This window comes from Strix uralensis, chromosome 22 (genome assembly GCF_047716275.1).
Source record: "Strix uralensis isolate ZFMK-TIS-50842 chromosome 22, bStrUra1, whole genome shotgun sequence".
NCBI classification, from domain to species: Eukaryota; Metazoa; Chordata; class Aves; order Strigiformes; family Strigidae; genus Strix; species Strix uralensis.
In genome coordinates, this window is record NC_133993.1 from 11,046,276 (window position 1) to 11,058,378 (window position 12,103).

Consider the following 12,103-nt stretch of genomic DNA (forward strand, 5'->3'; position numbering starts at 1 on the left):
GCGGCCTTGCCTGGCTTTCCTGGGTCAGGCCTGTCGCGGGAGAAGGCACCGGGCTGCCAACCTGCGTCAAGGGGCTGCCCGGCCCATTGCGCCGGAGGAAGTGGCTGCGGTGTCCCCGTCACCCTGACGGCTCATTTGGCCCAGATTGAGCCATTAAAAGCCAGAAATTGCAAAACAATTTGTTTGTTCCTTGTAAAAAAACCACTCCGCAGCGTGAGCGGTCGATGGCCGCGGAGCCTTTCCTGCCCATCCAAAGCCCATTTGTCCTGGGGTTGTTTGGGGAGTGTGACACCAGCGTGACACCAGCGCGGGGGCACGGGCCGGGCTGCGGTGTCACTCGTGTGGGTTTATTGAAGGAGGGAGACAAATGTTCTCTACAAATACAACGAGAGGAGGGTAAATATGGGCAAGAGGAACCATCGGTACTGAAAGGAAAGACTGGGGAGGGGGCAGTGCAGGGGGCACTGGGGCAGCCCGTGCGCAGCAGCCGGGCGTTACTGAGCCTCGGGGTGGGCACCGTGTGCCCCCAGCACAGTCCGGGGGCTGTCGCCAGGCTCAGCCGGGAGCGGGGCCCACCTGGCCCCCCACACCCCAAAGCTTCTGGGGGTAGGGGTCGGGGAAGAGGTACGAGCCCACTCCCTCCACACCCAGCAGCCAGAGCTGCCCCCCAGCCCCCACTCACGGGGTCACCTCAGCCCGGGCACAGCACACACACACACGTGCACGCGCGCGCACACACACACACACAGAGACACACACACACACACACACACACACACACACACACACACACACACACACACACACACACACACACACACACACACGTACTGATGGGGCCAGTGGTGGCACCCCCCCCCCCCCCAGCCTATCAACATACGTGCCTGTACACATACATGTGTATGTCCTTATACCTGCAGCTACATGGAGTGACACACATGCAGATGTAGGTGTGCAGATGTGTGTGTGTGCACACATACCCGTGTGTACAGCGATACGCGCGCGCACACACACACACACACACAGGTCGGGGATGGGGGGGGTGTACACATACGTACATGCCACTGGGGCGAAGTGCTCCATATAGTCTCCTCACACACACACATACAGCCACACGTGTGTGTGTGTGCACGTAGGGGGCAAATTACCCCATACAGAGTCCATCCACATGACCACAGATGTGTGCCCGTGTGTCTGTAGCTGCCTGTATACATATAATGTGTGTATGTGTTTGGGTAGAGGCACACGATACACTACATTATCCATTACAATTATATAATGTATATTATCTATATTTTATAGTGTATAGAATGTTATATATTACACTGTATAGCTGCTGTTTAGTATAGATCATAATACATAAAGTAGCAGATACTCAGTGTGGGGGGGCTGCAGGGGCCGACAGCCACACACAGCCACCGCCCAGCTCTGTAGCCGTGGCTGGGGCTGCACCTATGGACACCCCTATAGCTACAGCTGCACCTATGGACACCCCTATAGCTACAGCTGCACCTACAGCTGCGCCTACAGCTGGTTAGAGACTCGTGTGTGTAACTACATGAATAAATAGCTGCGTGTGTGTGTGTGTGTGTCTATAGGACTCTATATGTATAGATGTGGCTGTATGTGTAGCTGTGTGTGCACACGTGTGTGTACATGTTCACTAGAGCGCCAGCTGTGCTGTTGCAGATCCATCCACGCAGCCAGGGCCCAGCACCCTCTGCCGGGTTTGCATCGACGTGTGTCCGTCTGTAGCTGCGTGTGTGTCACTGCACGTGTGTGTCACTGCACGTGTCTGTGTACAGGCACCTCCAGCTGTGTGTGCGTGTCTATATGTGTATATATGGATATATCGCCATCAAGCTCTGCATGTGTGTGTGTGTGTGTGTTTAGGCGTGTGCACCCTGTGCGCGTGTGTATGCACACGTAACCACCCCTTGTGTACGTACAGCTGCAGCTATAGATGTCTGCATGTATCTAGAGACACACACCCCTGTAAGTGTGCACACACCGAGCTGTATGTGCAGAAACCACACAGATGTAGACGGGTATGGATAGATAAAACAGTTACACATTTATATATGTGTACACACGCCACGGGGGGGGGGGGGGTGCGTGCACACGTGTGTGCCCGTGGGGCTGCTCCCGGGTGGGTGCGGAGCCGCCCCGGGGTGGGGCAGCAGCGGCAGCGCCTTTAAAAGTGGGACCCAGCTGGGGCTGCCCAGAGCCACCCGCCCGCCAGCCCCGGAGCCCGCAGGTGAGTGCTGGGACCTACTGGGACAGGGGGGACTTGGGGCCCCTGGGGACGAGCACCCTGCTGCCCCCTGTCAGGTCACGGAGCAGCTGGAGGACGCTGCTGGTCGCAGGGTTTAGCTTTAGGCAGCCCTGGGGGGAGCGGGAGTCGGACTCGATGGTCCTTACGGGGCCCTTCCAGCTCCCTTCGATGAGTTGATGATTCTGGGGGACTTGGGGACCCGCTGGGACAGGGGGATGGAGAAGACTTGGGGACCAGACGGGAGGGATGGTGGGGACTTGGGGACCCACTGGGAGGGACAGAGAGGACACGTGAACTGGCCCTGCCCTGGGGACGAGCACCCCGCTCCCCGCACGGGTTGCCCCTCGCCGCAGGCCGAGCGCGTGTCCCCAGTTCGGTGGCCACAGCCCCTCCGCCCCCTCCCCTGCCAGTCTCTCCGCAGCCATGAAGATGAAGGTGTGCATCGGCCTCGTCCTCGCCGTCGTGGCGACCTCCGGCCTGTGCCGGCCCGCGGCCGAGGCGCCGGGTGCTGCGGGGGGCCCCCGCCAGCTCCCCCCCAGCCTGGTCCGGCGGGACTGGCCTGAGGCCCTGTCCCAGGAGCAGAAGCACCTCATCTCCCGGTTCCTGCCCCACATCTTCACAGGTAACGGGAGGCACAGGGTGGGCAGCGCTCAGGGGGCTCCGCGGGGCACAGCCCAGCCCCCCCGGGGCACCTCTAACCCGCTGCCCTCACCCCGGCAGAGCTGAGCGACCGCAAGGGCTACGTGCACGGGGACGAGGGGACGGAGGCCCTGCACGACCACTACTACCCCGACTGGATGGACTTCGGCCGCCGCAGCGCCGAGGATGCGGGCGATGCTGCGTAGCTGCTGGGCTGGCCCCAACGCACAGAGCACCAGCGCGCTCGGTGCACGTCCCCTCCCGCAATAAAGCTTTGGCACTGCAGACGCAGCCGCTCACGACTGTGCTGGGAAGAGCTGGGGATGGGGGGGCAGGAGGTGGGATTCACCCCCAGCCCCACCAGGAAGCGCAGAGCAGACGGGGCACACGGAGCTGCTTCATGACTTCACATTTATTTGACAGGGGCCAGGGCCCGGCCAGGGGCGAGGGAGCAACAGCTACACCCTGAGAAACCCCCGCGCAGGCGTCCCCTGAGCAGGGGCTGCTGCTGCTACTGCTATTCTGTGGGCAGAAAAAAACTTTAAAACTTCCATTCCCTTTAAAAATCAGCCCAGATGCTGGCCAAGGGCCCAGCCTGGGGTGGGGGGTCTCACCCTGGCCCAGGCGCGTCCCCCCCAGGACGAACCGAGCATCGTCCTCTGCTGCAGCAGCACCGACAGCCCCGAAGGGCTGAGCTGCCCCCAGACAGGCTCTGCAGAAGCAGGAACAGTTTTTATTGCCAGCAACCGGCTCCTGGGAAGGGTCTGTCCCCCCCACAGTAGGGGACAGGGATGCGACTCCCCCAGAGCCCCGGGCATCACCCCCCGCAGCTCCCTGCACCTGGGACCCTGCCGCAGTGTAACGGGGGCCAGGGGAGCATCACGGGGTCGTGTCCTTGCAGCCGGGGCAAAGCCCCCCCGAGCTGGTGCCAGGAGGGCAGCTGGCCCCCAGGGCAGCACCCAGAGCTGCCCGTCCCATCTCCCTTTCCCCAGGGACGGGGGATGAAGGGGACACATCTTGTCCTGAGCCCACGGGCGCTGCAGCAGCGTCACGTCGGCGCACCCCAGGCTGCCCTGCGCTCCCCCCGGGCGTAGGACATCTCCCCTCTGGCCACCACCTTGTCCAGGCCCAGACGTCGAAGCTTCTCCACCAGGTTCAAGCTGAAGATGCTGCTCCTGGGTGGGGGTCTGTGCTGCCCCCCAGGCGCAGGGAAGGGCTGGCTGTCAGTGTGCTGGGGGGGGAGCAGAGGGGCCCACCATGTCCCAGGCCCTGGCACGGAGGCAGAGATCCCCCGCACAAGCAAGAGCCTGACGAGTCCCAGGGGGGTGCTCGGGGGTCCGGGGCCAGGTGGCAGCACGGGGCAGGATGGCTCTGGCGAAGGGGTGCCCAGGCTCAGCCCCTCAAAGGGCCCACAAGAAGGCACGACGGCGTTATACAGACTGCAGGGGAAGAGAGAGCAGAAGGGGGGGGGTGGGTCAGTGGGGGGTCCTGGCCCAGGGGCTGCTGTCGCACCAGCCAGAGGGTCCTCAGGGCCCCTCCTTCCCCCTACACACTCATTCACCGCCTGAGCCTCGGGCTGTGGGGACCCCCACCCTTGCAGCACTGCCCAAGTGCCCCAAAGCTCATGGCAGGGTGCTGGGGGGGCTGCGGGATGTCCCCCTCCCAGCTCCCAGGCAGCCAGGAAGGGCTGGGTCACAGTTGCTGCTCCACAAGCGTGTTGGGTTTTGTCTAAGTGTACAGTGAACTCCAGCTCACACCAACCCCCACCAAGCCTCGCAGGGGCTCATTAGGGCCAAGCAATGGTGCTCATTAATTAAGGGGCAGCTCAGGGCCCAGCCAGGGGAGCGGGTCTGGCTGAGGCACAAGCGCAGAGGAGCAAAGCCACGTCCCCGGCGGCACTGGGAGCAAACGCTGCTCTGCCCAGGGCCAGCCCAGCCTTGTGCGCCCCGGGGAAGGCTCCTCTTCCTCTTCTTCACAGAGACTGGGGGGTCTGGTCCCAGGCCCCGGGGGGGGTGCACAGCCCCCGCACACAGCCCCTCAAGCAGCCAGATTTGGGGCCATTACAAGCATCTCTCCAAGGGTCAAGGCCTGCAGATGGCCCCCAGGCTGCTGCTTCCTCGAGCTGCACTGAGCCAGGGATGTGGGGAGGAGGGTTGGGGGGGACGGGGTGGGGTGGCGGTGCAGGCAGTGCAGGCGGTGGGGGGGCCACGCGCCTTACCTGGGTGTCACCGTGGTGATCTCAGTGGTGGGGTGGAGGATGTGGCAGGTAGTGACGGTGAAGGTAGACGGGGTCTGGGGGAGGTTGTTAACAGAGAGGAACACTGGAAGGGACAGGAGACACGGGGTTAAGGGGGGGGGAGGGCACGGCCCAGGCAGAGGCAGAGAGCTGAGGGCAGACAGAGCCAAAGCTGGGCTGCGAGCCACCAGCAGAAAGCTGCATGTATGGGCACAGCTCCAGCGGGATTTGGGTCCGGCAGTTGCTCAGAGGAGGGTGCTGCGAGCACAAGAGGGACCAGGAGCCGATGTTTCTCCCAGCCCAGTCCCTTCCACAGGCTGGGGCTGCAGGAGGTGCCCGCCGGTGCGAGGGCGAGGGCTCACCCTGCCAGGGCGGCTGCAGGAGAACGGCCCCAGGGCAGCTGCAGCCGGAGCATCCCCAGGGGCAGGGACAGGCAGCAGGGACAGGAGGGTGCGGGGGGGTGCGAGGGGCAGCCTGGGCAGGGGGGCAGGGGTGTCCCGGCGGCCACGGCCCCTCCGTCCCCTCGCCCCGTGCTCACCCCCGGGGCGCTCCTTGGCTTTGGCGGGCACTGAGGTAGGGAGCAGCTGGAAGGAGCTGGCGTCCACGTCGTCCTCCTCCAGGTCGTTGAGGCTGTAGACCTCCTCCAGGTCGGTGTCCAGCTGCCTGAAGTCTTTGGTGAGCACCCCGGGACGGGGCACCAGGATCCCCCCCAGGTTGGGCCGTGCCAGCTGCTGCCAGTGGTGGAGTGTCACAGAGCCTGGGGGGACACACACAGCCGGGGCAGCTCAGCCGGTGTTGGGGGACCCTTCCAGCACCACACAGCGGGAAGCCCCCTCCACCCCTCACCTTCCAGGGGCTTCACGATCTGCAGCTTGTCGGGCAGGTAGGTGAGGGAGCCGAGGGAGAAGCCGGAGCCGGCTGTGAGCTCGGAGCCCCCCGAGTAGTTGGTCCCAGTGGAGACGATGCTCTCGTCGGGGGTGAGGAAGCCGCTGGAGCCCTCCCCGTCCCTCAGCCGCCACAGCTTGTGCTCCCGCTCCGCCTCGAAGAAGGAGCGCTCCTCCGAGGCATGGCTCTGCTGCCGCGCCGACAGCCGCTGCACCGCGGCCTCCAGGTCCTGCTGCCCCGGGGCCCTGCCAGGGGGCAACAGAGTCAGGGTGCTGGTGGCCACGGTCCCACACCGCACCCCTCCATGCTGCGCCAGACCCCAGCCGGCAGCGGGCTCCAGCTGGGTCTGCGCCCCCTGCCCCAGGCTTGTGGGGGAATTAACGTTCTGATGTGATCAAGACCTCGCCAACACCCCAGCTCCTGCACAGGGCTCTGTCCCGCCCGAGCCCCCCCTGTGGCACTCACCGGGTGCCCTCGGAGCCGGAGCAGACGGTGCGGGGGGTGCTGGCCCCCCCGGAGGGGGCGGCTGACAACTGCTTGGAGCCCGGCATGTTGTGGGGAGACTCAGAGCAAGACTTGGCTTTGGCCGCCTGGTTCACCGCTTTCACCGTCTCAAAGACACGCAGGTAGCTCCTGCGGGCAGGAAGCGGGCAGGGATGGACCCTTCAGCCAGCCCCCCCGGGACCCCCCCTCTCATGGCCCAGCACCAGCCACTGGTGCTGGCACTTGCCTGTAGTCTGAGGAGGAGCTGTCTGTCCCCTTCCTCATCATCCCCTTGATCTCAGCCGCCAGCGAGTCCTGGAGACACAGGGGACCCTGCGTCAGCAGAGGGGAGAGTGGAGCCCCCCCGCCCCCCCCCCCCGCTGCCCCCCACTCACCACGGGCAGGAGGCTGGTCGCGCCGTAGCGGCTGACGGTGCTGTTGGGGAGGCTGCGGCCGCGCAGGTTCTTGACCTCCTCCTGGGCCTCCTGCAGCATCCCCCCGCACTCGGCGTACTTCTCCTGCAGGTCCCGCAGCTGCGGGCACGGGCGCAGCTCAAACACGGCCCCGGTGGCAGCAGGGCAGGACCCTCCACCCCCCGGGGCACCCCCTCCCCGGGCTCACCTCCATCCGGAGCTGCTGCTGCACCTCCTTGGCCAGGGCCAGGTGCTGCTGGAGCTCCTCCACCTCCGAGCCGTACTGTGGGCAGGAGCAGGCAGGGCAGGCAGGTCAGGCAGGTCAGGCAGCTGTGCCCTGCACCCCCCCAGCACCCTCCGGCAGGGGCGGGGGACACCCACCGTGCGGCACTTGTGCTGCAGGTCGACGACCTGCGCCAGGAGCTGGCTGATCTCCTCCTGCTGCCGCGCCGTGTCCTCGGCCTTGCGGGCCAGCTCGTCCGAGAGGTAAACGACCTGCTGGCTGGCTTCGGCTGCAGAAAGCCCCGGGCCTGTCACCGCTGGGGACAGCCCCCCAGCCCGTGCAGGGATCCTGGGCAGCACCTGCAGACCCCCCCCTGCCCAGCCCAAGCCCAGAGCAGAGTTACCCCCCCCCCAGCCCCACGTACAGAACTGCTCCACACAGTCGATCATCAGCTGCTGCTCCTGGTCCTCGTACTGAGAGGTCTTGGTTGCGATGCTGGCGGCCTGGGGGAGAGCGTAGGAGGGGCTGAGCACGATGGGCAGGAGCTGCAGCCCCCCCCCCGGGGGCAGCTCAGGGCACCCCAGCCACAACCACCCTGAGAGGGACACCCCCCTGCCAGCTCCGCTCACCTCCATGCGAAGCTTCTGGTTCTCCTCCTCCAGGCACTTGAGTTTCTGCTGCAGCGTGTCGTACTGGAAGTACTGCTGCAGGGACAGCGAGGACTCGTGCCGGCGCAGCCTGGGGACAGCAGGGAGGGCGCTGAGCACCTGCAGCGCGGGCAGGATGGGGCTGCCCGCCCAGCCCCCTGCCCACTCCCTGCGGCTCCCAGGCAGGCGTCTACAGTGACCCAGCTCCGTGGGGCTGGACCCACGGCCACCGTGGGAGGGAAAAGAGCTCCAGCCCCAGTGCCCCCCCAGGGATGGTGACAGCTCCTGCCCAACGCCTCTGCCTGGCCCCCCAGGGGCAGCCCTGCCCCAGCGAGCAGCAGGATGGGGACCCCCCACTCACGGGGTGGAGGTGGCGGAGGTGGGCTCGCTCTCCTCCGTCGTGGTGGTGTAGAAGTGGAGCAGATCGTCCCGCATGGAGACCTCGTGGCGCAGCTGCGCAATCTGGGAGGGGAAGAGGCCTCAGGGCACAGCCGGGGGGGGCCACAGCCACTCACAGCCCCCAGGCCGAGGCCAGGACCCCCCGTACCCACGGGCCATCACCTCCTCTTTGGCCAACTCCAGCTGCTCCTCCAGGAGCTCGTTGCGCTCGGTCAGGCTCCGGTTCTGTTTCAGCAGGGACTGCCCGATGCGCGCCGCCAGCTCCAGGTCCCGCTCCTTCTGCAAGGGCAGGTCTGCCTCAGCTGGGCCCTGCCCCTGCCCTCGCCCCCCCGCGGTCCCCAGCGTACCTCATCCAGCAGGTTGGTGACGGCATCGATGTCGTGGTAGGTCTTTGTGATCCTGACCACGCGCTCAGCGCACAGGACTGGGGGAGAAGGGTGAAGGGTGAACCCCTGCACTGGGGGGGGGCGGCCCGGGGGCTCAGCACCGTCCCCCCGCTGCCTCCTGTCACTGCTCCCCATCAGCAACGCGGGGGGTTACACAGCAGAGTGAGGGGGGGGTGGGTGCTGCAGGCCCACAACGCCGCTCCACTGGTCACAAAAAGGTCCTTTTATCTGCTCGGCAGCACCAGGGATGCGACAGCACCACGGGAAATGGGGTACTCCCACCTCACCCCCCAACCCTGCCCGCATCTTGGGGCGGCAGGAAAGGTGCTGAGCCCCCCTCGCTGCACCCACCACCCCAGCCCGGACACAGCGCCAGCCCCACCGCAGGACACTGGGATGGGGAGGAGGGACGGGAAAGGCAGCAGAGACAGGATTGGAGGTGACATCTCCAGCAAAAACCAGGCTGGAGCTCCAGCAGGAGCAGTGGTGGGTGGCAGCGTGCCGAGCCGGGCAGCGTCCCCTCCAATCTGTCCCCAGCCCCCCCCCGCCGTCTCCCCTGGCCCTGCCCTACTTTCTCCCCGCAGACGTTGGCCGAGGCAGAGCCGAGCGCGTCCTCCCGGGATGCTGCACCCCGCACCCACCCCGCACCCACCCGCTGCCCCTCCAGCAGCGCGGCGACCCCTGCTCTGCGCGAGGGGGCAAAGGCGGCTGCAGGCAGGTGCTCAGCGGGCTGCGCCCCGGCTAAAGCCCTGCCTCCCCCCGGCCGCTACCGGGGTGTCGGGCAGGGAGAGGTGGCACAAGGACGGGGACGTCTGTGTCCCCCCCGCACCAATCCTGCCACTGCGCCCGCAGAAGCTGCCAGACAGCGCCAGGACGCACCCGGACGGCCGGAGGGAGCCGGCAGCGAGCGCGAAGCCCTGGGCCCTGCCCGCACCCCGAGCCCTGAGCCCTGCCCGCACCCCGAGCCCTGAGCCCTGCCCGCACCCCGCAGTCGCTCCCTCCAGATGTTCGACCGCCCCACGGGCTTGTGCCTCGGTTTCCCCCGGCAGAGCGGCGCTGGCAGCGCTCGGGGCCTCGTCCCGTGTCCCCAGCCCCGGCCGGGCAGACAAAGCGGGTTACGGGGAGCGGCTCAGCCACGCAAATCCCATTACGCTGCCCCAGCCGGGGTTGTGTAACCGTGGCCGTGCCCCCACCCGCCACCCCCGACCCGTCCCCACCGCCCCGGGCGCTGGCCCTGCACCCCAGCGGGCACGTACCCCATGGGGAGCGGGGGGAGGCTGGGGCTGGGCTTGGCCCCCCCTCCCCACGCCCCGACAGGGCCTGCTCCCCGCAGGGGTCCCCAACTGCACCTTGTCAGGCCCCTGAGCCGTTAATTGGAAATAATTAGAGCATGAGCATCGTTACAGTTTGAGCAAGGGGCAGGCCCTGGGAGACACTGGGGGCTGCAGCGCCGGCAAACACGTAAACACACACACACACACCCCCGCCCATCCGCGGGCCTGATCCAGCGCGATGCGGGGACCCGCACCCCACGGGAGGACAGACGCCCCCCCCATCCCCACGGGCACACGCAGACCCGGCGCGGGCCCCTCACCCCATCCCTCTGCCACCACCACGGCAGGGACAACCCTCCCTGGGCTCGGGGTGACCCCGGGACCCCCCAAAGGACCAGGCAGCAGCTTCCCTGGGACGGAGCTCTGCGAGGGGGGGCCGGGGGGGGCCGCGGACCCCGCGGCGGGGAGCGGGAAATGCGCGGCCGGGAAGGGCGACGGCTCCAGCTCGGGGGGAGAGACCCCGGCCCCGGTCCCCCCGGCCCCCCTCACCTTCCTCCAGCTCCCGGGCGATGGGGTCGGTGCCGCCGCCCCGCTCCGCCTTCCCGCTCGGCTCCTCGTAGGCGGCGGGGCTGCTCCAGATCTCCATCGCGCCCAGGCGAGCCGAGCCCAGCTGAGCCCACCGCAGCCAGGCGAGCCGAGCTCAGCTCAGCCCAGCCCAGCCCCGCCGGGCGCTCCCGCCCCTATTTATAGGGTCGCCCCGTCCGCGGGCACCTGCCCGAGCGCGTCCCACCGGGGCCGGGGGCGGGGCCGGGGGGGGCCGGGGGCTGCCCGCTCCCCCCGCGGCGTGGGTCGGCTCTTTGCGCCTGCCCGCTCCCCCCCCGGGAGCCTCGGGGACACGGTCCCCATCGGGGCATCCCGGAGGCAGGTCCCCATCGCACCCCAGGGCCAGGCTCCCCGTCGGGGCACCCTGGGGACCCCTCGGGACAATCCTGCTCAGCCCCGTGGTGCTGATGCTGCTGGGCCGTGTCCCACCTCCCGGCCCCCAGCCCGCGGGCTCAGGGGGGTGCCCGTGGGTGGTGGTGAGCGCTGACTGCTGGGAGGGGACGCTGAGGGGTCACCGGTCCCTGAGCAGCGGCTTTGCGGGGCTGACCCACTGCGTCACGCGCAGACGAGCCCCTTCGGAGGGTCAGGGAGAGGTTTCAGGTCCCTCATCCCAAACCCAGACTGGGTGCAGGGCTGGGGTCCCCGTGATGGCCACGTCCCCACACTCCCCACGCTTTGCCTGGCCAGCCTCGGTCTTCTGTCCCGGGCCTGGGTCCCCCACTGTCATCAACCCAGCGCACCCCGACTCCTGCCCACGCGGGTGCCCAGTGCGGTGCTGGGACCTGCCAGGTCCCTGAGCTGGGAAAGGGCTTTTCCATCCCCCTCCACCCTGCCCCGCTCAGCACCCCCCGTGCCCAGCCCGGCCCCCCGTGCCCCGTCCAGGCTGCCCTGCACTCCCTGGCTGGTGCTCCCTGGCTGGCACCCCCAGCCCCCCCCCCAGCCACGCTTGCGCAGAGGCAGCGCCGGAGCGGGGGAGCTGAATAAATGATGTTGTGCTGAATTATGGAGGAGCCGGCTGGCACGTAGCACAAGGCTCGCGGGCGGGAGGGCAGCGGGGCTGCGCCGAGGACCCCCCACGGCACCCCGGCACGGTAATGCCAATGCACGTGCTGCCCCGCGCTGTTCCTCGTTAGTACCAAACTAATCCATGAATCAACGAGGCTGGGGCTGGAGCTGCCCCTCATCGTCACGCGATGCCTGTATTTGCCTGCTGGACTCCCACCCGCTGGGGTCCGGACCCCAAACCACATCCTGCCAGACCCCCCCAACCCCTCCCCGAGCTGGGGCCACAGCCCAGGGCCCTCAGTCCCAGCCTCTCCCTCCTCCTTGCACCCGTGTTTCTCCCAGTGACAGCGGAGCAGGGACCCAGCCCCTCCCCAGGGCACCCACCCCCAGGCACCCCAAGGACACCAGGAGTGTGTGTCTGGGCAGGAGCAGCTTCTTCCTAATCCCCTGCCCGGGGATTTGCTCCTCCGGGCAGGACCCCGGCGCAAGCAGATTACAGGGGGCTATTTCTGATGGCGGCTTAAAGGTTTGGGTAAAGGGATGAGACAGAGCGGGCCCCTCCGGCACAGGGGGCACAGAGAAACGGGGCTCCCGGGACCGGGCACGGCTGCCCCCACCGAGAGGGGATGGGGGTC

The 12,103-nt window shown here is 67.4% G+C and overlaps 2 protein-coding genes across 3 annotated transcripts; one reads left to right on the top strand and one right to left on the bottom strand.

The window, feature by feature from the left end:
- Positions 1-2,692: 2,692 nt before the first annotated feature.
- Positions 2,693-3,120, top strand: LOC141953539 (gastrin/cholecystokinin-like peptide). The gene is made up of 2 exons (XM_074892173.1): positions 2,693-2,897; positions 2,996-3,120. Exons 1-2 carry the CDS (start codon positions 2,699-2,701, stop codon positions 3,118-3,120), a joined length of 324 nt encoding a protein of 107 aa, XP_074748274.1. The 5' UTR covers positions 2,693-2,698.
- A 188-nt stretch (positions 3,121-3,308) lies between these two features.
- On the bottom strand, positions 3,309-10,844 carry HAP1 (huntingtin associated protein 1). 2 transcript variants are annotated; one of them, XM_074892023.1, is made up of 15 exons: positions 10,410-10,844; positions 8,548-8,624; positions 8,363-8,479; positions 8,163-8,263; positions 7,784-7,892; positions 7,579-7,657; positions 7,313-7,443; positions 7,140-7,214; positions 6,914-7,051; positions 6,766-6,833; positions 6,501-6,668; positions 5,997-6,280; positions 5,689-5,907; positions 5,133-5,235; positions 3,309-4,353 (listed from the first exon to the last, which is right to left on the bottom strand). In XM_074892023.1, the coding sequence occupies exons 1-15, from the start codon at positions 10,504-10,506 to the stop codon at positions 3,963-3,965; spliced, it is 2,157 nt and encodes a 718-aa protein (XP_074748124.1). In that variant the 5' UTR covers positions 10,507-10,844; the 3' UTR covers positions 3,309-3,962. The 2 variants fall into 2 exon arrangements, with proteins under 2 accessions (XP_074748124.1, XP_074748125.1); XM_074892024.1 differs by lacking the exon at positions 5,133-5,235 and having other exon boundaries at positions 4,022-4,353; positions 10,410-10,839.
- Positions 10,845-12,103: the final 1,259 nt, after the last annotated feature.

Coding starts and splice junctions, on each gene's coding strand:
- LOC141953539 (XM_074892173.1), top strand. CDS start 2,699: ATGAAGATGAAGGTGTGCATCGGCCTCGTCCTCGCCGTCGTGGCGACC. Junction 2,898..2,995: donor CCTGCCCCACATCTTCACAG/GTAACGGGAGGC, acceptor TCACCCCGGCAG/AGCTGAGCGACCGCAAGGGC.
- HAP1 (XM_074892023.1), bottom strand. CDS start 10,506: ATGGAGATCTGGAGCAGCCCCGCCGCCTACGAGGAGCCGAGCGGGAAG. Junction 8,625..10,409: donor CGCCCGGGAGCTGGAGGAAG/GTGAGGGGGGCC, acceptor CTTCTCCCCCAG/TCCTGTGCGCTGAGCGCGTG. Junction 5,236..5,688: donor AGCCAAGGAGCGCCCCGGGG/GTGAGCACGGGG, acceptor TGTCCCTTCCAG/TGTTCCTCTCTGTTAACAAC.